This window comes from Natator depressus, chromosome 8 (genome assembly GCF_965152275.1).
Source record: "Natator depressus isolate rNatDep1 chromosome 8, rNatDep2.hap1, whole genome shotgun sequence".
NCBI lineage: Eukaryota > Metazoa > Chordata > Testudines > Cheloniidae > Natator > Natator depressus.
Genome location: NC_134241.1, coordinates 8904758 through 8931694, shown reverse-complemented (window position 1 = coordinate 8931694; position 26937 = coordinate 8904758). Strand labels below are relative to the sequence as shown.

Below are 26937 nucleotides of genomic sequence, written 5' to 3'. Positions count from 1 at the left end.
TTATTCTGATTTATGGATCACTTAAAGGAACAGACTCGGAGCCTGGTGTTGAGGTTGCAATCAGCCTTCTGAAAAGCTAAACGAACCCTTTTTCTGTTTTTTGCTTTTAAGGAAGACTGGGTTGAACAACACTTCAGCTGTAAAGAATTCTAAAGGGTGCATTTCCTGTTTTAACTTGGCTTTACTTAATTTTCATACCTTGCTGCAGTGCAGTCCTACAGAATATGTAGTAAAGACCTGGATAAACAGATATATCTTGCACACCGCCAAACCCAGACTTTTATGGGAACCACCAGATGAACGATATTCCAGAAGCATAGACCCTCCCACCCAACAAGCCAATCATCCTGTGTCAAGTGAGTTAAGTAGCACTGAGTAATACAACAAAACCATGAAGCAGGTGATGCAGCTAGGAGATGGGCTGGCAATCAGTGCCAATTTTTTCTTGAAAATATGTCTGAAAATGACTTGGTTTCCACACTAAGCAATTATGACTAAGAATCCATCTTCTCTTCCCCCCTCCTTTGCACTGTTGAAAAGGCCTGCCAATCTTATGTTTATTTGCAAGAGTTACGAGTTTCTGAGGCTAAAGCAGAACTATTAGTTCTTAAGTAAATACAGACCTACTCCATGAGAATATTTAAGTCATGAAGATTTAATACTTGGAGATCATGTAAGTGTCTGATCCATTAATGAGGATGATTTTGCTACTAGGAGAGAAAAGTCACATTGCAATTCATAGAAAAAAGCATGACTTCTTTTACAGCCATATTCCTGCTGTATTTATCCACAGCTGGCCAACAGAACTACAAATTTGTAAAGAGTCCCTCTTCTGGTAGTCAGAAGTTTAGTGATGCAGATTCCCTCACCCTGAAATTCATGGGTAGGCAATACTTCCTCTACCCTCTTTTTCATTAGGAGTAAAGGGACGGGTTTTATGTTTGGGAGTCATCAGCAGGAGAGTCCCACAAAAATGCTACCGTGAGGCACTTTACTAAGGAAACTGTTGGTGTTTAGAGAGTCAAACAAAGTGAAAACGTCAGTGATACTCTTAGCAGACTCATCTTAACCAAGGAGTACTTGCCAGTATAGGCACCAGGGCCAACAGAAGTTTCCAGGAATTCGGACTAGTCAAGATTATATTTATGCATATATGCATCATGCCAAATATTTGGTAAAAAATGACCCATGCAAATGTACGCTCCCCTCTCTTTAGATTTGCAGTTGTGTCATTAACTGTAGTTCAGAAGATTACTGCTGAGTAGGTAAAAATAGCCAGGTTACAGTAAGACCTACTGAATTTGAAAAACAAAAAACAATTAAGGGCTTTTAAAATTAAACTGCATGTAAAATATTTCAATATTTAAAAGGATACTAGTTTATAATGTTACATGTCTCCATACAGAAATGTATGGGTACATATCTAATGTTAGGTATATAAGCAACATTTTTTCAAGCATTGTTTAAACTTTAATGATTAAACACATGGACTTGTGTTTCAGACTAAAGAAAAAGGTGGTATTTGTTAGACCTCTCTATGAAAGAGTATTAGTGTGCCAACAAGTTTAAAAAACTGCAACTGGTTTCAAAATAGTTGTTACTTTTCATTTTTACATTTTGGTATCCATGATTAAAACCATGACTGACCAACAAGATAAACATGGCAGTGATACAAAACATATGGACATATTTAAACTTAACTGTACAAAATAAATTAAAGTTTACAAAAATCTCATGCTAGCTCTGTTAACTGACACAGTCTATGTAGTCTCCTCGGAGAAATATATAAGATTTCTGATTTATTTATTTTTTAATAAGTCAAAGAAAGGATGCTGCAAGGCTTCATCAAGAGTAATTCTTTTGGCTGGATCATATTCCAACATTCTGCGAACAAGGTCAAATAGATTCTGATGATCTGAGTCATGACAATGCATTAATTCCTGAAAGAAAGAAAGAAAAAAACTCATTTACATAGATCCTTCACAAATATGAATCCAGCTGAGAAAGAAATTAATGGCTTTGGGGGTGTTTTTTTTTTTTTTTTTTTTTTTTTTTTTACCTTTAATGGTTTACAGCGTCTCCTAACATATCGACCTGCAGAACTATGTTCATCCCAGTCCAAATGATCATGCTGAAAATAGCATTTTCTGCAAAGAAACAGTTTTATTAAGCAATATTTTCTAAGTTTGATCTTGGAAACATCTACATTTTTCTAAGTAATTCTGAAACAGCATAAAAATGATGTATACTTCATATCCTTCTATACCTGGATTCAAAAACAGATTTTCCAGCTAACATACATACATGAGAAAACCTGTTCTCTATTGCTATAGCAGAATACTGACAATGCAGGTTAATTACTCTCTTTTCCTTGGCATTCAAACCACTAAAACAAACATTTAAACTATATTTACATGACTGACAAGTTAGAGAACCAGAAGCTTCAAAGAAGAGAATGATTTGTCCTCAGCTTAGACTGGTACATGTAAAGGAGAGGATGTCAGCCTTAATTATTTTTATAACTTTTATTAGTCTCGTATCATAATTTTGGTTTCTTACATTTAATCTTTTTAGTTTTTGAAAAAAGTTGTCAAAGTGAAATTCTTAGTACAACTGGATATTCTCAAAGTCTTCAGAGACTGTACTCCCAAAACACCTAAAAGCTACTGGGTTCAAATAAAAGCTTGACAAATACACTTGTCAACAGCAAGTAGGATGATGTATTTTTGGGGAGGCGGAGGGGAGGACTCAGGAGTCTTATCCAGTTTCTGCCAAATGTAAGCATTCATTCCGAAAAATAACTTTTGAAACTTATTTGTAAAAGTAACCAACAAGCAAGCAATTAATGTAACTAACAGCGCTATCTTCCTGAATCTACAGAGACAGCCTTAAAGAAGAAAAGAGTGAGCTATCTAAAGCTTAAATCCAGGCACAACCTGGAGCCCAACCATCCAAGCCTGTCTTCTAGAGGTGCCTGTTATGTTGTGGGGAAGAAATCCTTCCTTCCCAGACCAGACCACTCCACAGTATAGAAATTACTCCACGTCTGCTTCTTTAGTCTCAAAAATGGAGTAACTTTTGTGCTATTTGCTCTCACTCCACCCCTCACTCCCAACGTGCTTGGAATGGATTGGCACAGCAGAAAATCCACTAGCTTCTCTCCAGCTCCATCACCCAAAACCCACTGTGCACAGAGATGCAGGGAGTTTATAAAGAACTAGGCTCTGAAGTCCAGTCTATGCACTGTCTCCCCACATCCTAGACCCACTACACTGCAGACCCACACCAGTTCCTCACCAGTTACAACAGTGTCCTCAGACCCAGATAACTTGCCCCAATAGAATTATGAACAGACATCTTTCATCTCAAAGACTTAACTGTGAAGTCTCTTTCTCTAAATCCATCCATCTTTATTTGTATTCTCAACACTGCTATGTGTTGGAAATTTTTGGAATGTTACAGCTATCTCCCTCCCATTCCTGCTACCCAAATTTTGCATGCACTTTAAACACTGTTGGAAAGTACAATAAATCTTCTGACTGGTGAGTTACTGATGGACTTAGGAATTGGTCTTATGGATAATCACTTGCACAATTTAGATTTTCAGGGGCTGTTTTTTGGATGCTCCAGAATTTCTCAGCACAAATTATAGCTCTTTAAACAAACATCTCGCTGCTTAAGCACAATTTATAATTTATATCACTTCTCTGGCTCTAGGACTTTCTCCCTGCTGAATTTCAAAGTACTGCAGCAACCAAGAGAAACATTACAGTTTCTCTAAAAAGGTCACAAGAATCAAAAGTGTCACACAACCTAAATATAGGGGTTGCTATTAGCTCCCTCTATACCATATTTACCTCGATTTCTTAATCATGTGAGTTGGTAGAGGTCCTAACATTCTCTCCATCATTGCCAAGTGTTCTTTACTATCATGTGTCTGTAGGAAAAAAAAAAAGTCATTACAATTTATACACTATTTCTTCCCTTCCACTTAAGTATACTTAATCTACACATCAAATGTTATCCATTGCTTTAATCGCAGAATCATTACACATTACTAACAAAAAAAAAAATCAGTTATGCAGTGCTGTAAAAAGAAAAGGAGTACTTGTGGCACCTTAGAGACTAACAAATTTATTTGAGCATAAGCTTTTGTGAGCTACAGCTCACTTCATCGGATGCAATGCTGTAAGTATACACTATGCTTTCCAGACAGAGTAAAGTGTTCCCTGAACAAAAGTTTATTATCTAAATAAGATTATACATACACATTTAATTATTCCAATCTTATCAGCTTCTTTATATTATAGACTGTGTTTAGGAAACTAATATGTACCCACTTTAGCAGCAAAATTTTTTTAAAGATATTGTAGACAACAGAATTTTCTGAGTAGATCTATATTATAAGAATTTGAATTTAGAGTGACTTTCATCCGAGGAGCTCAAGTTCCTTTGAATATTAAGCTTAAATACCTATTCTTATTAGAACCATTTTACTGACGTATAGTCTGAGGGACAGATAGAATGAGTGATGTGCCTGAGATCACTCACTAAGGGTATGTCTACACTACGGAATAAGGTCGAATTTATAGAAGTCGGTTTTTTAGAAATCGGTTTTATATATTCGAGTGTGTGTGTGTCCCCACAGAAGTGCATTAACTCGGCGGAGTGCTTCCACAGTACCGAGGCTAGAGTCCACTTCCGGAGCGTTGCACTGTGGGTAGCTATCCCACAGTTCCTGCAGTCTCCGCTGCCCATTGGAATTCTGGGTTGAGATCCCAATGCCTGATGGGGCTGAAACATTGTCGCGGGTGGTTCTGGGTACATATCGTCAGTCCCCCCTTCCCTCCCTCCCTACCTCCCTCCGTGAAAGCAAGGGCAGACAATCGTTTCGCGCCTTTTTTCCTGAGTTACCTGTGCGGACGCCATACCACCGCAAGCATGGAGCCCGCTCAGGTAACAGTCACCGTATGTCTCCTGGGTGCTGGCAGACGCGGTACGGCATTGCTACACAGTAGAAGCAACCCATTGCCTTCTGGCAGCAGACGGTGCAGTATGACTGATAGCCGTCCTCATCATGTCCGAGGTGCTCCTGGCCACGTCGGCTGGGAGCGCCTGGGCAGACATGGGCGCAGGGACTAAATTTTTGGTGACTTGACCAGGTCATTCTCTTTAGTCCTGCAGTCAGTCCTATTGAACCGTCTAATGGTGATCAGGCAGGCAATACGGATTGCTAGCAGTCGTATTGCACCATCTTCTGCCGGGCAGGCAAGAGATGACGATGGCTAGCAGTCATATTGTACCATCTTCTGCCGGGCAGGCAAGAGATGACGATGGCTAGCAGTCGTACTGTACCATCTTCTGCCGAGCAGCCATGAGATGTGGATGGCTTGCAGTCCTTCTGCTCCGTCTGCTGCCAGCCAAAGATGTAAAAGATAGATGGAGTGGATCAAAACAAGAAATAGACCAGATTTGTTTTGTACTCATTTGCCTCCTCCCCTGTCTAGGGGACTCATTCCTCTAGGTCACACTGCAGTCACTCACAGAGAAGGTGCAGCGAGGTAAATCTAGCCATGTATCAATCAGAGGCCAGGCTAACCTCCTTGTTCCAATAAGAACAATAACTTAGGTGCACCATTTCTTATTGGAACCCTCCGTGAAGTCCTGCCTGAACTACTCCTTGATGTAAAGCTACCCCCCTTGTGGATTTTAGCCCCCTGAAGCCAACCCTGTAAGCCGTGTCGTCAGTCGCCCCTCCCTCCGTCAGAGCAACGGCAGACAATCATTCCGCGCCTTTTTTCTGTGCGGACGCCATACCAGGGCAAGCATGGAGTCCGCTCAGCTCACTTTGGCAATTAGGAGCACATTAAACACCACACGCATTATCCAGCAGTATATGCAGCACCAGAACCTGGCAAAGCGCTACCAGGCGAGGAGGCGACGTCAGCGTGGTCACGTGAGTGATCAGGACATGGACACAGATTTCTCTGAAAGCATGGGCCCTGCCAATGCATGCATCATGGTGCTAATGGGGCAGGTTCATACTGTGGAACGCCGATTCTGGGCTCGGGAAACAAGCACAGACTGGTGGGACCGCATAGTGTTGCAGGTCTGGGACGATTCCCAGTGGCTGCGAAACTTTCGCATGCGTAAGGGCACTTTCATGGAACTTTGTGACTTCCTTTCCCCTGCCCTGAAGCGCATGAATACCAAGATGAGAGCAGCCCTCACAGTTGAGAAGCGAGTGGCGATAGCCCTGTGGAAGCTTGCAACGCCAGACAGCTACCGGTCAGTTGGGAATCAATTTGGAGTGGGCAAATCTACTGTGGGGGCTGCTGTGATGCAAGTAGCTCACGCAATCAAAGATCTGCTGATATCAAGGGTAGTGACCCTGGGAAATGTGCAGGTCATAGTGGATGGCTTTGCTGCAATGGGATTCCCTAACTGTGGTGGGGCCATAGACGGAACCCATATCCCTATCTTGGCACCGGAGCACCAAGCCGGCGAGTACATAAACCGCAAGGGGTACTTTTCAATAGTGCTGCAAGCTCTGGTGGATCATAAGGGACGTTTCACCAACATCAACGTGGGATGGCCGGGAAAGGTACATGACGCTCGCATCTTCAGGAACTCTGGTCTGTTTCAAAAGCTTCAAGAAGGGACTTTATTCCCAGACCAGAAAATAACTGTTGGTGATGTTGAAATGCCTATAGTTATCCTTGGGGACCCAGCCTACCCCTTAATGCCATGGCTCATGAAGCCGTACACAGGCAGCCTGGACAGTAGTCAGGAGCTGTTCAACTACAGGCTGAGCAAGTGCATAATGGTGGTAGAATGTGCATTTGGACGTTTAAAGGCGCGCTGGCGCAGTTTACTGACTCGCTTAGACCTCAGCGAAACCAATATTCCCACTGTTATTACTGCTTGCTGTGTGCTCCACAATATCTGTGAGAGTAAGGGGGAGACGTTTATGGCGGGGTGGGAGGTTGAGGCAAATCGCCTGGCTGCTGGTTACGCGCAGCCAGACACCAGGGCGGTTAGAAGAGCACAGGAGGGCGCGGTACGCATCAGAGAGGCTTTGAAAACCAGTTTCATGACTGGCCAGGCTACGGTGTGAAAGTTCTGTTTGTTTCTCCTTGATGAAACCCCCCGCCCCTTGGTTCACTCTACTTCCCTGTAAGCTAACCACCCTCTCCTCCTCCCTTCGATCACCGCTTGCAGAGGCAATAAAGTCATTGTTGCTTCACATTCATGCATTCTTTATTCATTCATCACACAAATAGGGGGATGACTACCAAGGTAGCCCAGGAGGGGTGGTGGAGGAGGGAAGGAAAATGCCACACAGCACTTTAAAAGTTTACAACTTTAAAATTTATTGAATGACAGCCTTCTTTTTTTTGGGCAATCCTCTGTGGTGGAGTGGCTGGTTGGCCGGAGGCCCCCCCACCGTGTTCTTGGGCGGCTGGGTGAGGAGGCTATGGAACTTGGGGAGGAGGGCGGTTGGTTACACAGGGGCTGTAGTGGCAGTCTGTGCTCCAGCTGCCTTTGCTGCAGCTCAACCATACACTGGAGTATACTGGTTTGGTCCTCCAGCAGCCTCAGCATTGAATCCTGCCTCCTCTCATCACGCTGCCGCCACATTCGAGCTTCAGCCCTCCACTTACTCTCTTCAGCCCGCCACCTCTCCTCCCGGTCATTTTGTGCTTTCCTGCAGTCTGACATTATTTGCCTCCACGCATTCGTCTGTGCTCTGTCAGTGTGGGAGGACAGCATGAGCTCGGAGAACATTTCATCTCGAGTGCGTTTTTTTTTTTTCTTTCTAATCTTCACTAGCCTCTGCGAAGGAGAAGATCCTGTGATCATTGAAACACATGCAGCTGGTGGAGAAAAAAAAAAGGGACAGCGGTATTTAAAAAGACACATTTTATAAAAAACACTGGCTACACTCTTTCAGGGTAAACCTTGCTGTTAACATTACATACATAGCACATGTGCTTTCGTCACAAGGTCGCATTTTGCCTCCCCCCACTGCGTGGCTACCCCCTCAACCCTCCCTGTGGCTAACAGCGGGGAACATTTCTGTTCAGCCGCAGGCAAACAGCCCAGCAGGAATGGGCTCCTCTGAGTGTCCCCTGAAGAAAAGCACCCTATTTCAACCAGGTGACCATGGATTATATCTCACTCTCCTGAGGATAACACAGAGAGATAAAGAACGGATGTTGCTTGAACGCCAGCAAACATACACTGCAATGCTTTGTTGTACAATGATTCCCGAATACGTGTTACTGGCCTGGAGTGGTAAAGTGTCCTACCATGAAGGACGCAATAAGGCTGCCCTCCCCAGAAACCTTTTGCAAAGGCTTTGGGAGTATATCCAGGAGAGCCACGAATGCCAGGGCAAAGTAATCCTTTCACATGCTTGCTTTTAAACCATGTATAGTATTTTAAAAAGGTACACTCACCAGAGGTCCCTTCTCCGCCTGCTGGGTCCAGGAGGCAGCCTTGGGTGGGTTCGGGGGGTACTGGCTCCAGGTCCAGGGTGAGAAACAGTTCCTGGCTGTCGGGAAAACCGGTTTCTCCGCTTGCTTGCTGCGAGCTATCTACAACCTCGTCATCATCATCATCATCATCATCATCATCTTCCGTATTGCCTCCATCTCCATTGAAGGAGTCAAACAACACGGCTGGGGTAGTGGTGGCTGAACCCCCTAAAATGGCATGCAGCTCATCATAGAAGCGGCATGTTTGGGGCTCGGACCCGGAGCGGCCGTTCGCCTCTTTGGTTTTCTGGTAGGCTTGCCTCAGCTCCTTCAGTTTCACGCGGCACTGCTTCGGGTCCCTGTTATGGCCTCTGTCCTTCATGCCCTGGGAGATTTTGACAAAGGTTTTGGCATTTCGAAAACTGGAACGGAGTTCTGATAGCACAGATTCCTCTCCCCATACAGCGATCAGATCCCGTACCTCCCGTTCGGTCCATGCTGGAGCTCTTTTGTGATTCTGAGACTCCATCATGGTCACCTCTGCCGATGAGCTCTGCATGGTCACCTGCAGCTTGCCACGCTGGCCAAACAGGAAATGAGATTCAAAAGTTCGCGGTTCTTTTCCTGTCTACCTGGCCAGTGCATCTGAGTTGAGAGTGCTGTCCAGACCAGTCAAAATGGAGCACTCTGGGATAGCTCCCAGAGGCCAATACCGTCGAATTCTGTCCACAGTACCCCAAATTCGACCCGGCAAGGCCGATTTAAGCGCTAATCCACTTGTCAGGGGTGGAGTAAGGAAATCGATTTTAAGAGCCCTTTAAGTCGAAATAAAGGGCTTCATCGTGTGGACGGGTGCAGGTTTACATCGATTTAATGCTGCTAAATTCGACCTAAAGTCCTAGTGTAGACCAGGGCTAAGTCAGAGACAGAGTTTTGAGTAGAACCTAGAGGTACTGACTCCATCCATGCTCTAACCCATTAAGACTGTAACTACCACGTCAAAGGTTCTTGAAAGCATAGGAAGCCTTTCAACATCATATCTCCTCCTACTCAGCTATATAACTGCCCCTATACTCTCCTGATCATATACAGTATAAGATCACCACAAAGCCTATGGACTTGTGGCATACCTAGCAATTCACCATGTTCATCTGAATTAATTTTCTGAAACTTTAACATCAACCAAAAGACTACTGGAACCTAGTTCTATCTACTTAATTCCTCCCTGTAAATCACCATATCTACAAATAAATTATGTAACTTTTGGTGTTTTGCTTAAGTTATAAAAGCTAAGAGGATTTTAAAAAAGAATGGCTACTTTATATTTTGTAAGACATTGCATGTAACATGTTATCTTTATATAAAATATATCGCTATTTACACTTCTATTATAATACTTAAATTTGCAAACATATTTTATGCCTCTTATATTTACATTCTTTTAAGTAGATGGCATTAGAAAATCAAGTCAAGAGCCCATAATAAAATGGTACATAACTGCTTAACATACATACCTGAAATACCGTAAGACCAAGGTAATATTCAATTAGAATGCAACCTATACTCCAAACATCACAGGGCTGTGACCACCCCAGCGCTACAAAAGACAAACAAAAATTCCAAAGCATGTTTAATTTTTAGCTTAGGCTGAAACTGTATAAGTCACCAATCAACCTCCACCTATTGTTTGCCTAATTCCTAACCCATTTGTCCTTACCATTTTTCTCTCCCTGAAATCATTTTGGCAGTACAGAAGACAGAATTTGGCTTGGAAAAAAATGAGAACTCAGTTTTTTTAATGTGCAGCATTGTTGTAGCCATGCTGGTCCCAGGATAGTAGAGAGACAAGTTGGGTGAGGTAATATCCTTTATTGGACCAACTTCTGTTGGCAAGAGAAACAAGCTTTCAAGCCATATAGAGCTCTTCTTCAGGTCTGGGAAATGTACTCCGTGGGTAGGTCTACACTGCAACTAAATACCTGTGGGCTGGCCTACGTCAGGTGACTCAGGCTTGCAGGGCTTGGGCTGCGGGCCTACAAAACTGAGGTGTGGATGTACGGACTTGGGCTGGAGCCCAAGCTCTGGGACCACACCCCACCACAGGGACCCAGAGCTGAAGCTCCAGCCTGAGCCTGAACATCTACACTACAATTTTACAGCATCACAGCCTGAGCCAGCTGACACGGGCCTTTAATTACAGTGTAGTCATACCCAGAGTGTCACAGCCAAATATAAGGCAGAACAGATGGTTTAGCAGAAGTAGTTAACCTATATTTCAAGGGGGCGTTCAAGGTGAAATGACCTGTTAACACCTCTCTGGTCATAAGTGGGGAAAGGAAGAGTTAAGAATAAGGAAGTGGCTTTTTGTTGACCTATTAATAGGGTAAGCCATCATTACCTACTAAATGGTAATAGCAGAAAGGACCATGTATTAAATAATTAGGATTGTCAACAACTAGTTAGAGTAGTTTATGGAAAATTACGAAGCTCTGGAGTGAATAGTAGTTAAGAAACAAGGTCCAATACATGAGAAGGTCTGAAAGTCTCTACTGACCTAAAATAACTTCAGGAGCTCTGTAATGTCTTGTAGACACTAAAGTGCTGTGATGTTCATTATCAAAAGTTGCGCTTCCAAAATCTACAACTTTGATGTCTGTATTTTTTAGTGTGCGTTCATCCCGCTTCTGTAACAATCAAAATGCACATTTGTTACATTTTCTTAATAGACATGCTTATTTAAAGCTCTAGGTTCATACACATATAATTTTAAAATACCTACAGGTTTCCAACTGACCTAATGACATGATAAACTTCCAGCCCGGCCCTACAAAACAGCACTTCCTCCCTACATTCACTCCCATTCAGCCCAACTCTAAAAACACAAAACAAAAAATCCCACAATAGACAAAGCAAAAGGAACAACCTGTGCAACTTGTCCTGAAACTTGTCAGAGCAAATATGGGCTGTGTTCAGGGTGGATCTGATTTAAATCATGATTTAAATTATTAGTCAGGAAGACTCGATTTAATCATGGTTTTCTACATAAAAGTGCATTCTTGTTGGTTGTTATAACCTTAATGCATATTCTTCACAACTCAGAGATAGATGTAAGGTTTCATTTTTAGAAGGTACACACTATACATTTTTAAACAGTGATTTATTTTGAAAACTTCAGATTAGTTTTACAGTTAGAAAATGAATGATTGTTTCGTTATTTCATTTACCAAAGGTAATTGAAGCAGGTATTTATGAAGTCATTGGGAGGTGAACTATCTCCAACTCAACAGGTTAATCATTAATATTTGGAGGATTTTCTTGCCACGCTGTATTAGGAGGAGATCATCATCAAACATACATTTAAACTGTTTTATTTAGCTAAAACAATGTTAAGTACCCTGGATTTTTTCTTCAACAACACCAAAACATATAATATTTTAACAAAACAAGCATATGTCCCTCGCTTCTCACATTTATCTCCAGATTTCTTCTCCTTGTCCAGATCTATTCCACCCCCAACAATCTTCTATTCATTGAACTTTTTGAAACTTTGCACTTTTAGAGAGAGGTAAGGGATTGACTCTGTGTACACAAATTTGAAGAGGGACAATAGGGTTGAGGTCTGTTATTTCTCACCTCTGTATATTTAAAAACAACATTTTTGCTGTTAACAAGCATGTTACCTCTGGAGACACAAATCCACAGTTTGAGAACTGAAAAACTAAGCATCTCTGATGGTATCTTCTATACTGAGCACTGAGTCCCATTGGGTAGATAGAAAGATTAACCTAAATCTATACAGAAGCCTGTGGAACCCCATAAGATTGGGTCCCTAATTCATGAACTATTGGAACTCATTTACAAAACTTTTTCTTAAACGTTACATGAATATATTGTCTCATACTACAGAATTACAATTTATAATCCCTATTACATTATAGCGCAAAGATATCTCATCATGGATCTTAATTAAAACTATCTTTCAGTGGATATTTTTTGATAAAATGCTTTTTGAGGAAAAACAACTGTTTTTGATTAAAAAAAACATTGATTTTTAATCCACCCTGGTTCTGTTGCTCAGTGCATGTGCACATATGCACTAATGAAAAATTCCAAAAATCAACATCCACTGCTGAAAATTCTGTGCCTCCGCTAAAATCTTAATATTTTATGTTAGAATGTCCCTATTACACTCAACCAACCAATGAGACATAAGCATAAAGTGGTTTCTAAAGAATGCATGACCCAAACCACAGAGGGTTTTAGATCAACAACTTGAGATGAACTCTAACTTAACTGGAAGCCAGTGCAATCTTTGAATCACAGACATCATGCTTTCTGGGCAAAGCTCTGCTGACGAAGTGGGCAGCCACATTCTGTACCAGCATCTCCAGGTATAGTGCATAACAGCAAGTCAATCTGAATATGACGCAAGGCATGGATAGCTATGGCAAAATCTACATCCAAAATACAATTACAAACCCTTCTTGCTAAAACGCAAGTAAAAAAGCCCTCTTACTCATATTATCTGACCATTCAAATATAGAAGATCCAAAATTGCAAACCTTAGTGACAAAATGCAAACTCCACAGAAAAGGCACATATTACCTCTGCCCTTTCATCTGTTTGTTATCCTTAACATTACACCTCTCTTATCCAGGACGATCCTTTTCCATGCTCTAAATCTTTGGTGCATGCTGATAGAGACAGTAACTTACACCACTGTAGAACTAAAGAAACTGAAACAGAACTGGATCTCATCCACAAACCGAGGGCAGCAAAGTCCACATTACCTCACTATTTCCATAAGCAGCTTGTGCACATTAAAAAAGGAGGAGCAACATAACAGAACACTATGTTATTGTTACCTTACATGGCAAACCTATTAGGCAGACAAGCAGTTACCCTAACACTATGCTCTGGGTCTCTCTCAGAGAAGAATGGAAAGCAACCCTCTCCATCCCTGGTCAGGCCCCACTGGCATACCACCACCTGACAGACACAGAAAAAACAGCATGGACACATGTCCTTGTCAACTGCCAGAACACTGACCAACACCACCAAACTGTTCTCCATACCACAACCAAATTGACAGAGGTCAAGTAAATCTGAGGCATCACCACTACTGTCTCTACAACCTTCCAAAAAGATTTCCTGAAAATGGGAGTAGATTCAGGACAAAACTGGCACAATTCTCAACATCTAGAGAGTTTCTTGAGCAAGGACCTAACACCATATCTCCATACTGGACTTTTGCAGCCAGGAAAAACATAAGTTCAACACTCAGTTCTTAGCTCAAAAGTTTTCTATGAACCCCCAGAACCTCAACAAACAACACTGGCCATGTGAGAACTATCAGGTGATATTCTGCTACTTTACAGAGATCGTTTGTTGAAATCAGACCAATCTTGTCAGTTAAGAGGAAAGACAGCACATCTCAATGAACATATGGAAGCTAGGAAAGAACCTTATTTATCACTATAACTTTTACACATGGCAAGTTAATTTTTAAAAGACCAAAGTAAAAGGTAATGGTAAGGACAGTCCAATGGGAATTGGAATAAAAGATGTAAATTTACCATTTTAGAGTTGTACTTTACTATGTAGTCAGACTCCACAAACAAAATATTTTCAGGCTTCAGATCTGTATGAGTCAACTTATTATGATGCAAAACTACAAGAGAAGGAGAAAATGGAAATCAATATTACATACATACGCACTATATATTTCCTAAACTTTTTAGACATGCATGCAGACATTAAAGTTTACTTACAATTTACAGACTGGCAAATCTGATATGCCATCTGTCTAATGTCATTAATATGAAATGGCAAAAAGCTGTTTTCTTTAATAAAGTCATAGGTACTAAGTCCCAGCAGCTCAAACACAATGCAAACATGACCATGATGATCAAACCATTCCAGCATCTGGACACAGCGGCTTTAAAAAAAAAGAAAAGAAAGTGAAGTGAATACTCAACTCATATGTGGCTCATTTTGCAAATCCTTAACTCTTTGGCTTATATTCGATGTTTATACTTACAACATGCTGCTGGGATCCATGGTGTTTAAATACTCCAATACCTGTATTTCTGAACGGGCTGCCTCACGGTATCTACTAACATTTTTCACAATTTTAACTGCTACATGCATTCCTCTCCTTTGAAATAAAGATTAACTGCATTAATTCTCAAACAAACATGCAAAATTCTAATACACCCTGACCACCAAGGACACTGGAAGATTGTGGGCAACGGAGAATTGCAGATTAGTTTTTGGGCATTTAATTTTAGCATTTGAAGGCAGGACAAGCGTTATATGGTTTTTAACAGAAGCTCTGGTTAATTAGAAGGAAGCTAGGTTTTACACTAGCCTCCATTTCCAGATAGCTTCAAGATTTCACCTCAAGCAGAACGTGTTACAGTAGTCTAGTCTCAAGGTGACAAAAATATGGAACAAGGGTCTTCATTTCCAAAGAGGGGAGAGTACTGCAAAAAGTTACTCTGCAATATACACCACATTGTTCTTGATGTTTTCTAATGTCCGTGCTGGCAGCAGTGAAAATTAACTTTGATAAAGGAATAAGAATTAGCTTGCTTTGAGACTGAAGGCATGTTTCCCACTATTGTAATTTGATAAATCTGCATGTTTTTCATTTTATAATGTTAACACTATAATTAGGGCTGACAAGCGATTAAAAAAATTTATCGTGATTAATTGCACTATTAAATGATAATTGAATATCCTTTATTTAAATATTTTTGGGTGTTTTCTACCTTTTAAAATATATTCATTTCAATTACAACACAGAACAAAGTGTACAATGCTCACTTTATATTTATTTTTTATCACAAATATTTGTGCTGTAAAAAACAAAAGAAACAGTATATTTCAATTCACCTCATTCAAGTACTGTAATGCAGTCTCTATCATGAAAGTTTTCAGAGTAACAGCCGTGTTAGTCTGTATTCGTAAAAAGAAAAAAGAAAAGGAGTACTTGTGGCACCTTAGAGACTAACCAGTTTATTTGAGCATGAGCTTTCGTGAGCTACAGCTCACTTCATCGGATGCATAGCATATTGTGGAAACTGCAGAAGACATTATATACACACAGAGACCATGAAACAAAACTTCCTCCCACCCCACTGTCCTGCTCGTAACAGCTTATCTAAAGTGATCATCAAGGAAGGCCATTTCCAGCACAAATCCAGGTTTTCTCACCCTTCCCCCCCCCCCCCCCACAGACACACATACAAACTCACTCTCCTGCTGGTAATAGCCCATCCCTCTTTGAAACCTCTCTTTATAATGCGCATGATAATCAAGGTGGGTCATTTCCAGCACTAATCCAGGTTTTCTCACCACCCCCCCCACACACACACACCCCCCTCCAAAAACCACACACACAAACTCACTCTCCTGCTGGCAAAAGCTCATCTTACAATGTGTGTGTGTGTGGGGGGGGGTGGTGGTGGTGAGAAAACCTGGATTAGTGCTGGAAATGACCCACCTTGATTATCATGCGCATTATAAAGAGAGGTTTCAAAGAGGGATGGGCTATTACCAGCAGGAGAGTGAGTTTGTATGTGTGTCTGTGGGGGGGGGGGGGGGAAGGGTGAGAAAACCTGGATTTGTGCTGGAAATGGCCTTCCTTGATGATCACTTTAGATAAGCTGTTACGAGCAGGACAGTGGGGTGGGAGGAAGTTTTGTTTCATGGTCTCTGTGTGTATATAATGTCTTCTGCAGTTTCCACAATATGCTATGCATCCGATGAAGTGAGCTGTAGCTCACGAAAGCTCATGCTCAAATAAACTGGTTAGTCTCTAAGGTGCCACAAGTACTCCTTTTCTTTTTTCTTTTTATCATGAAAGTGCAACTTACAAATGTAGATTTTTTTTTTTGTTACATAACAACATTCAGAAATAAAACACTGTAAAACTTTAGAGCCCATAAGCCCACTCAGTCCTACTTCAGCCAACAGCTCAGACAAACAAGTTTGTTTACATTTGCAAGAGATAATGCTGCCCGCTTGTTGTTTACAATGTCACTTGAAAGTGAGAACAGGTGCCCGCATGGCACTGTTGTAGCCAGTGTTGTATTTACGTGTTGGGAATTAATTGAAGTGGCCTTGTTAGTACTGACCCCCCCCCCCCCACCACTTGGTAAGGCAACTCCCATCTTTGTGTGTGCTGTATATTTATACCTGCTTACTGTATTTTCCACTCCATGCATCTGATGAAGTAGGTTATATCCCACGAAAGCTTATGCCCAAATAAACTGGTTAGTCTCTAAGATGCCACAAGGACTCCTCATTGTTTTTATTCTCCCCCAAGGAGTTCAGTCAAAATTTAATTAACGCATAAAATTTATTTATTTATTTTTTTTAAAAAAACAAGCATCATCAGCATGGAAACGTACTCTGGAGTGGTGGCTGAAGCATGAAGGGGCATATGGATATTTAGCATATGTGGCATGTAAATACCTTGCAATGCCAGCTACAAAAATGCCATGCTAATGCCTGTTCTCACTTTCAGGTGACATTATAAATAAGAAGAGGGCAGCATTATTTCCCATAAACATAAACAAACTTGTTTGTCTTAGCGATTGGTCGAATAAGAAGTACGACTGAGTGGACTTGTAGGCGCTAAAGTTTTACATTGTTTTTGTGTTTAAGTGTAGTTATGTAACAACAAAAATCTATATTTGTAAGTTGTACTTTCATGATAAAGAGATTGCATTACAGTACTTGTATGAGGTGAATTGAAAAATACTATTTCTTTTGTTTATCATTTTTACAGTGCAAATATTTGTAATAAAAATATAAAGTGAGCACTGTATTTGTATTCTGTGTTGTAATTTAAATCAATGTATTTGACAATGTAGAAAAACATCCAAAAATATTTAATATGCTTCAATTGGTATTCTATTGTTTACCATTGCAATTAAAACTGTGATTAATAGCAATTATTTTTTTAATCGCAATTAATCGCGTGAGTTAACTGCAATTAATGGACAGCCCTAATTGTAATGTCTTGCTTAAAGCTGAGCACAGATCCAAGCAATTCATCCTCTCTCGCTCATTCAGATGTTGTCTCTCCAATTGATTAGCTGAATGGTAATGATTTAAAAATCATTCAGGATGTGACACCAAAATCCTGAAAAGGACCAGTCAAATGACAGCATGAACTAACCATCAAAAGGAGATGAAGAAATCAACTATAACCATGATAGGGGAACAGGAGATATGAAACATGGTTAATTTCTTTAATCTGCAGCTTGAAGTACATTTTTGAAATGATCCAATACACACAGAGGAAGGAGGGGAATGTTTTGATAAAAAAAATGCCAGTTCCTTGATAAACAATCATAATATTCTATGAGGAAGAACGACATTGTCTTACTGTGTGTTCATAAGAGGTTTGATGAATACGTTAAAAAAACACTTATCTAGTGGACTGAATAAATTGTTATGAGCTAGAAACTCCAGTCTCAAACTCTTGAACAGTAACTTCAACAACAATAATGCTGGTTCACTCACTGTGTGGCCTTATCAAGAGCAATTTCAGCTTCCCTATCTGTGATGTAGAGTTACTACTACTTATCCGCCCGGCAATTAATGAGGAGTTGCTGTTTAGTTGATGTTTGTACTGTAGTTTTTTAAAAGCAGTGTTAAATATTATAAACTGGCCTATTTCTGAAGGAAACACTGTGCTAGCAGACATTTCCCAAGGGAAATGTGATCACAGAACAAGCTTATGCTGTCTGAGAAACAGAAAAACAAGAAATATTCCATAACCAGGAATATTTTTTCATATATTTTTCAGTTTGCTTACTTAGTGTGCTGGCCAGCATTTTGTGTATAACCACAGTTTCACTGTTTCCCAAATGTTGTAAGTGTTGTGTGTCTTTTGCATAGCAACAGGATAGAGAAAACAGTTAAAGATAGTAAAATATAATTGAAGAACCACACAAAAATTGATGGGCAAACTCAGCAGCAGGTGCAATAGTATCTGAAACTACATTTATTTTTAAAGTGTGACTAGATTTCAGGTTTGTGATGTCCCTTCAATACTGATAAGCACAAAGACTCTCTCAGAATATATGACGTTACATTTTATCTGAATCTGCATTTTGTGTCAAAGCAATATAACATTTGGACTATCATTTCTGATCCCAGCCAAGGGGTTTTGTTGAGACAGTGCCCTTAAGAAGATAACTAACATACTTACATATTGTGATCAATGCATTCCACTACTTTTCCAAATGCTCCTTCCCCTAACGTGGCAATAATTTCATCTAAAAAGAACAAACACAAGTTAGAACAATTACTGACCTACTCAACCAATGATGAATGCTATTAATCTAAGATTTTAAAATGTGCCATTATAAAAGCGTAATTAAACTTAAATCTCAGCATCTGCATATGTTACGTTATTGGACAAGTGTCATGGAAACAATTAACAACTATCTCTTGTTCTAATCTCAAGCTTCAGTTACTACTTTGGAACTTTCTGAATAATAGTATTTAAATTATACAGAAAAGATATGCAAAAGAACAAAAAAGCACAAAAGAACAAAACAAAGAACAATGAAGATTTCTTTAGCCTCCCTCCTCTGACATACTATTCTAAACAGAGTTTCTGCTGAAAAGCTTTTTTAAAACAAGTGTTGAAAAATGTTCTATACATCTTGCTCTTAGTACGTCTCCACTTTCACAGACCAGATGACCCTCCTCATCATCCTCTACACTCCTGAATTCTTTCCTTCGGTGACTCTTCTGGAAACGGCACCAAGATCGTCCAGCCAATCAATATATGACAGTGAATTCAGGGCAGAATACGCAATTCATTCAGCAGGGAGATATTCAGGCATTCAGTTACGCACCAGGGCACGAACAGTTGGCAGGAGCAATTTCAAATTCAGTCCCCAGAAATTCACAGGGCACAGTTTATGTTACAGAAGAAAAACATGGCAAGGAACAGATTTTCAGATAAATACTTCAAGTGATAAAGCAACAGAAAACAAAACACAATTGTCTCTCAAACACTGGTTTAATTGAAGACTAAAAGATTAAGACTGCAATGTCATTATTTAGTAATAGTTTGCTATTAAACTGGAAAAAATAATCTTTATTGTATTGTGTATATATACAGTCTTTTAACCAGGGGAGAGTTCCTTGACTGACCAGTAAAAGGTTTTAAAACAATGGTTTTAGAAATTAAAATTTTTATCAATATTACTTTTTTCATATTCAGAGAAACAAAAGAGAAAAATTTACTCAAAAAGCCCTTGAACTGCCGTGTATAATCTAACACATCTTTTTGCTTCTACTGAAGAGTTGGGAAGTATGAATAATTAGAATCATAAAACTTAGAGCTGAAGATATTCATGCTATCTGGATTTTTTTACTGTGCCTATTTGCTTATCCAATCTTCAATAAAACATTCAACGGCCATCAGTCAGACACATGAATGATCAAAATTATGCGAGGAGCAAGATATGGAAGTGAAAGGTCTCTCAACACATTACAGGCATCAGTTACATGTCATGTTTATCCATTAAATTTAAATACAAGGACACATTATTTCAATTCTTTTTAGTACTGGAATTCAGCAGTGTCTCAAACTGGCTGTAAAATAGCTGTTTGACCACACTGTGACAGTTGCATTGTGAAGCAGGAAAGGTCCCTGCATTTGTTTCCAGAACAGAATTTAGAGGATGTCAGTAACCTAACTATTGGCCAAAGGATATTTCCAATGGAACCAAGTCTTGGATAGAACAGTACTATTGATAAAATTTTTCCTAGTACTATCTGTTTACTATGTACCAAAATTCTCATCTAATAAGTATATATACACACACTTTATATACACACAGGAAGAGATTCAGCTATGAACCCTTTATATATAAAATATCTGTCCAAGGTACTTGTGGCTTAGGAATTGAAGTTTTAATCACTAATCTATTAATAATAAAGTTAAAAATTACTCATACCGAATGTGAATGGTGACTGGAGCAATGTCGTCTCTTATGCTTCCGTTTATGACTACTTTTCCTGCCCCGACCAGAGGATTTGCTATAGTGGTGATGGTGACTCTTTTCATAGCCTCTGTGATAATGCCTGTGGTCATATACTTCACAGAAGTCATTTCTGTATTCCTCAACATATCTCCGGTCGTGATGATCTCTCTCATTTATGGATCTATCGTCCAAATAATGACTGAAAATACATTTAAAGTGAATTTTCTCCACTTTAAAAATACTTATGTTCCGACAAGAAAAATTACTTGAGTTGCTAATGCTTAACTGAATATTTATGGCATTTTTTTTTACAGCACGAATTCTGCTTTATATCATCTCCCCCTCCAGCAAACAGCTAGAGATTGTCAGGCTAACTTATATGAGGAAGCTGGTTAAGTCATCTGTCTAACATATATTACCTTACTTTGGAACTGGATAAGCAGAATAACCTGTACAAGTAACAAGAAATCCAGATCCGAATAGGAAATATTTGTCTCAACAGCTGGCATAATTCCACTCCAATAACTCTGAATGTCTCTTTAAAACATACAAAAATCAAAGATAAAGTGCAAACCCACCCTTTCTTTGGTATACACCAATGATCCTCTTCCATGTCCTTAAAACACACAAGCATAAAAGACAAACTTAAAACCAATTTGCCATCCTGAAAAATCTAAAAGGGAGCTACTCTTGTTATTAGTACTCTCCATTAACATGCTAAGAACCAGAGAGATTTTTGGGTTTAAAACTCTCCCCTCAGAAAGCAGGGGCCATGAAAGCTGCAGAGCAAGGAAAAGAGCACCTCATGTTGCCGCACATCCACTCCTACCATTTTAGAAGCAAACTGATGAGCTCTTTAAAATGTGGTCTTCCGCTCTCAAAGGAAGGACACAGAACACTATATCCCCTCTTAAAGGAAAAAGAGAGAGAAAAGCAAGACACCTGAACAATGAATTAAAGCAATCTAACCCATACTTACCCTCTTATGAAATGTTCTAAGAGAGCTAACCTTCACCTCCTTCCCCTATCCTCATACATGAGAAACATTTTATTTGAAATTTAATACTACATATTGTATTTCAATATAAATCCTTGCTATGTGGGTATTCACAGAAACAGATTACATGTTAATATTTTGTATCAGAGAATCACAATTAAATAATTTAGATCATTGTATCAGCAAAACAAATTCTCTCAAATCTGGCAAATAATGAGCCAAATCCTAAAGGAACTACCTGTCTTGTCTGCTCAAAACATTTTTTTGATTTAATTTTATTTACAATTAGAGATATCAGTATTGGTAATCCAAGAAGTCTTTTACCTGTCTGAAACTTCAAGATGATGTGATTTATAGGGTTTGCTTTCTTGTACACTGCTGTGGGACCTCTTTTTGCGTTTATGGGGAGCACTGTGCTTTCCTTGATCCCAGCCTTTTCTATCATCCCACTCAGAGCAATGACTTCGTTTTGAATGCCGCATCTATCATGGAAACATTTAAAGGGAAAGAAGGGTTATATTTTAGTATACACTGAAATGATACAGTCTACTAATCCAGATTCAACAGGCTGGTTCATACAGAAATCACAGTTTACCACCGCTCGTTGGGGGTGGCTTAATTATATCAGTGGAAGAGCTCTCTTCTGCCGGCATAGAGCAGCTACATAGAAGACCTTACAGCAGTGCAGCTGTAAGATCCATAGTGCAGATATAGCCTAAGAGTTGTATATAGTTAGGACTCTGTGTTGTCAAGATACAAAAATGGCTACAGATTAAGTCCTCATCCTACACTAAGGGCTTGTCTTCATGTACAGCACTGCAACTGTGCTGCTATATTGCTTTAGTGAAGGTGCTACTACGCCGATGGGAGAGCTTCTCCTGTTGGAAGTTAATTCACCTCTCTGTGAGGTGGTAGCTCTGGTGACAGGAAAAGCTCTCCCATCGACACAGCACTGTCTACACAGGGGGTTAGATTGGTATAACTATGTGGCTCAGGGGTGTGCATTCTTCACACCCCTGAGCCACAGTTATACCGATATAGGTCTGTAGTATAGACCTGTCCTGAGATTTTCCAGAGTAGACTTCTGCTCAGATAGAGAGCCCCCACTGATTTTAGAAACTCCACACAGGTGCACGGGTCTTACAATAGTGAACCTCTATGCAAACTTGGAGCAAAGTGCTTACATACCAAAGTTGGCAGAAACATTTTTAAAAAGCTGACCTATTTCCATTCAACTATATATTGCTCAGGATCTGAAAATTATTCTCTCTTTCTCTGCAGATGGAATCCCGCAAAACTCCCAGGGTAGAATTTTTATCCTTGAAATGATCAAGATATCCACCACTCTCTAGACAAAATTTCCTGATATACGTCAGTAACAGCTTTCCCCTTCCAACATAAATTAGCTCCATTAAACAAATTCCATTATTTTGTACCCCTTCAAGTCCCTCCCCCGGCTAGCTTACCTCTTTTTATCCTGTTACACATTATTCAGCTGCCCTCTACCTCCCTCCCAACTGTACTCCGAACTACATACTATATGAAATGTACAACTTAATAGATCTTACTGTTATTAGAGCAAATTATTAAAAGACATTTTGGAATATTAGTTCACTTCAAAAACTCAAAGAATGTTTTTCATCACTATGAAAATTAAGGAAGATCTATGGAATGCAAACCACTATGGACTTTTAAAATGTGTTATTTACAAAATTACAGATAGCATCAAACTGTTAAGGGAACACTGAGTAAATCAGAGGTGTGCTGCTAGTTGTGACACAAAGAAATCCTACATTATATGGGGGGGGGCGCCTCGCTTGGAGGATGTTTGATTAAGCATAACAATTTCAAGTTAATTTAGTATCTAGTCTTTTTTTGAAGTCAGGATGTGGATGAATGAAGATTTAAAAACCTATCAGTCACAGCACAGTAACCCACAAGGACAAGTCTGATATTCCGTTGGGGTTTAAACTTCCGAAGAGAAAATAGTCAGTGACTAAACAGAAAAAAAAAAAATGTCTTTGCCGATAATTCAAGAGGTTGTGATGGGATTTTATTTTGGTGTATTAGAATCTAGAGAGAATAATTCTTGGAAGGCAGCACAAAATTCAAGTGTTCATTGCTTTTTCAAGACAGAAAGAATACTTTCCTAAACGTAAAATAAGGAAAGGGGTGGTAAAGGCTGGAAAAAACAGGTTATCCTAAAACACTCAGGGTTGAGAAAATGTGGAAGAAGTGAGTAAATGTTTCCACAAATAACTTACTTGTTTTACATAAATGCTTTGTGTTTTCTTTTTTATTTTTCCTGACTTCTTAAGACTTGGATGTTTACATAAATCTTTTTTCGCCCTAAACTTGCTACATTTAGTTACAAGGAAAAATACAACAGGGATAAGTTGTCTAACTTATCTTCCCTCAGTATCTTACATTTTATGAATACACTGACATTTGCCTTAAGTGACGACTTAAGTGACTGAAAAAAATAATTTACTTAATAAATGAGGTCTTCAAATAAAGATGGAACAAAACTGCCCAGATTTATCCCTCATGCCTCCATAAAAGTCAACAGCAATACACCTCCTTCCCTCCTCTCCTACAGGTTTCTTATGCAATATGATTTCCTGGTCATTGGCCAGTAGGGGCTCACAGGAGCACCGTAGGTGGAGATGGTAGCTTCAGGCCTCACATCCATATCAGTATGCTTTGCGGAGAGGAGGAAAAGAAAACCACCTCCTCACTTGAAAAAATAAAGTGAAAGAATCAATTTTTCACTGTTCCTGGCTCCAATTCACTAACACAAGGAAAGTGAGAGAACCCTTAAGTCAATCCTTTTGAGGAGAGCGAGGAATGAACAAGAATGAGAATAGGCAATGGTATGGTGATCAGGAAAAGACTGTGAGATAACGTACATTTTCTTAAAAATATTTATTCATACAGAACTGAAGTTTATAGAAGTTATGTTTATTTTCAAACTTTATGCCATAAACCAGTGTATGCTTGTAACTGTTTTTTGTGTTGTATATTAACTTGGGTACTCAAAAGTAAACAGTCTTCAAACATTTTTTCCAATAAAATCCACATTATAACAAAGTTTATACAATTAGCTCTTTGTGTTATTTTATATGTAACTAATATATAAACCAGTGACTGTATATGTATTAATTCAGAATATAAGTTTTAAGATATTGCACAGATTTATTTCGCCAGTCTTACTGTAACACGGAGCCAGATTTTATAATTATCTATAGAATCATATTCTCAACCTAGTGCCTACGTAAATATGCAGCACTGCAATACTATAATCCATACCAACCACAGTTCTTAAACTCCATTAGCACAGAACTATGCAGGCGTTTTTCAAGTTGGCTGCTCTGCCAGAAAGAAGTGCAGGAGCAGATACAGAGTTTCTGCTGTCAAGTGTTCTATGTAGTGACCGCTGAGACAGGCACATGGCCTTACTGACAAGCAGAAAAAAAAATTAGGGAAGAGCTATACAATCAGGAAACCAAAGTCCATTTGTACATCCAAAGGGGTGTTCTGAATACATATTTTAAAATGTGGAACAAACATATACATACACACACACACACACATATATAGCGTGCTAGTAACTCATACCACATATTAAGACAAATTCTAAAATTAAAGTATAAAACTACAATCATCATACTTGAATAAGACTGCAATGAGAAGGCAAGTGAATGACCACTCATTTCAGGTACTGATCACTGACAATTATATCAGCAATTCTGACTTGTCTCTCCACACCTGGAAGCATTTCTTAACTCTGAAGTTTATACAAAGAATATTACGAAGTAACAGCATCAAAATGTTGTTAATTTGATCCAATTCGCTTTTTTTTTTACTTCTGACAATGGTAAGAAATACTTCCTACCAATTTTCTTTCAAACAGATTTTTAAAAAATCACTTCTATCATCAGTTTTTAAAAGAAGAGAAAGCACAGTGTTACAAGAGAGGATGAATCAAAAGGTATAAAAATGATCTACTAGATCCTGCAAACATGGTTAACTTTACTACTGTGAGTAGTCCCAGTGAAATCAATGAAGTTACTCAGGGTAGTAAAGTTAAGCACATGCATAAGCGTTTGCAGAATCAGAGCCTACCTGACTAAATTTTCAGCGAGAAGCCATTCCCTCATATACCCCTCCACTCCTCACCTTTTGTCTCCACGCCCTACTCCAAAACCATTCCTCTTTATATCCATGCCTCTTAATTGAGGACTTCAATTTCTCTCTTTTTGGGATGAGGAAGTTTCCTCTTCCCTTCACTCAGCTGCAAATTAATGAGGATTCCAGTTTTTATCATCACACCTTAACTAATTCAGTCTTACAAGAGTGAGGCAGCTGTTAGGCCCGGAGTGCACCAGAAAATTAAGTCAGCCTAACTACTTCACTCAGGGGTGTGAAAAATCCACATCCGTGAGTTGAGTAGTTAAACTGACCTAAATCCCCATGTAGACAGCACTAAATCAACAGAAGAACTTGCTACTGCCTCTTAGGGAAATGGATTACCTACAGCCAAGAAAAGACCCTCCCATTGGCTTAGGCAGCATCTACACTAAAGCGCTGTAACGGTTCAGCTGTGTCACTGTATCATATCGAGTATATGTAAATTAAATGTAAAAAAGGGACCCAGAGAGTACTAACCAGGGACCAATCGGGCAAGGAAAGGGAAGACCCAATTCCCCTAAACTGCCTGTACCCCAGGTTCATCACAGGCCATCTTCCTCCCCATGAGCTATCATGGGAGCCAAGGAGCACTGGGACGCTCCTGCAATGGGCCCCCGGATGGAAGAGCTGTGGGGGCCGATGGCCCAGCATGGGTAGGGAAGGCTCCTCTAGTGACACCTGCTTCCTTTGCCAACCGCGATCTACAATCAGGGTCCAAGGCCCAAGTCTCCCTGGCATTTCCGCGGTGGGGGTGTGTGTGTGTGTGTGGTGGGGGGCGGTTTAACCAGAAGGGTTCTCACCGCGGGGGTTATCTGCAAACTGGGCAGGTGCTAGGGCCACCCCTGTGAGGGCCCAACGAAGCCTGTCCAGAAATGAATCACACCCACGAGCCCTCACCTTCCCCCTCCCCCCCCAGGCCCTTCACCCCCCAAAATTACCCCCCTCAGGCCCTTTCCCGCTACAATTACCCACCCCTCGGACAACGCCCTACCCCTCCCGAAGCCCCGCGCCACAGCGCCCTAGTGACCAGCTTCGAGCTCAGCCGCCTCGAGTCCACCACGACGTCAGCCTCCCCCGGCCCCTGACATGGGACTGGGATGCGGGAGAGGTCACCATCGTCACTTACGGCAGGCGAGGAGCTGAGCAAAACCCTCCACAAACACAAACAAAATGGCGGCCGCGCCCAGCCCTAGGTACCTGCAGTTCACTTCCCGCCCGCCCCCGGTGCGGGATGGCGTCACACGCACCT

At 40.2% G+C, this 26937-nt stretch overlaps 1 protein-coding gene across 8 annotated transcripts; it reads right to left on the bottom strand.

The window, feature by feature from the left end:
* Nucleotides 1–519: 519 nt before the first annotated feature.
* Nucleotides 520–26937, bottom strand: CLK4 (CDC like kinase 4). 8 transcript variants are annotated; one of them, XM_074960377.1, is made up of 13 exons: nucleotides 26815–26901; nucleotides 21822–21979; nucleotides 20474–20699; nucleotides 19166–19256; nucleotides 18709–18775; nucleotides 14521–14637; nucleotides 14252–14418; nucleotides 14057–14151; nucleotides 11035–11164; nucleotides 9995–10077; nucleotides 3858–3937; nucleotides 2060–2147; nucleotides 520–1940 (listed from the first exon to the last, which is right to left on the bottom strand). In XM_074960377.1, exons 2-13 carry the CDS (start codon nucleotides 21977–21979, stop codon nucleotides 1800–1802), a joined length of 1443 nt encoding a protein of 480 aa, XP_074816478.1. In that variant the 5' UTR covers nucleotides 26815–26901; the 3' UTR covers nucleotides 520–1799. The 8 variants fall into 8 exon arrangements, with proteins under 8 accessions (XP_074816478.1, XP_074816473.1, XP_074816471.1 ...); XM_074960372.1 differs by lacking the exons at nucleotides 520–1940; nucleotides 2060–2147; nucleotides 3858–3937 and adding exons at nucleotides 7336–7877; nucleotides 8463–8865 and having other exon boundaries at nucleotides 26886–26937; XM_074960370.1 differs by lacking the exons at nucleotides 520–1940; nucleotides 2060–2147; nucleotides 3858–3937 and adding exons at nucleotides 7336–7877; nucleotides 8463–8865.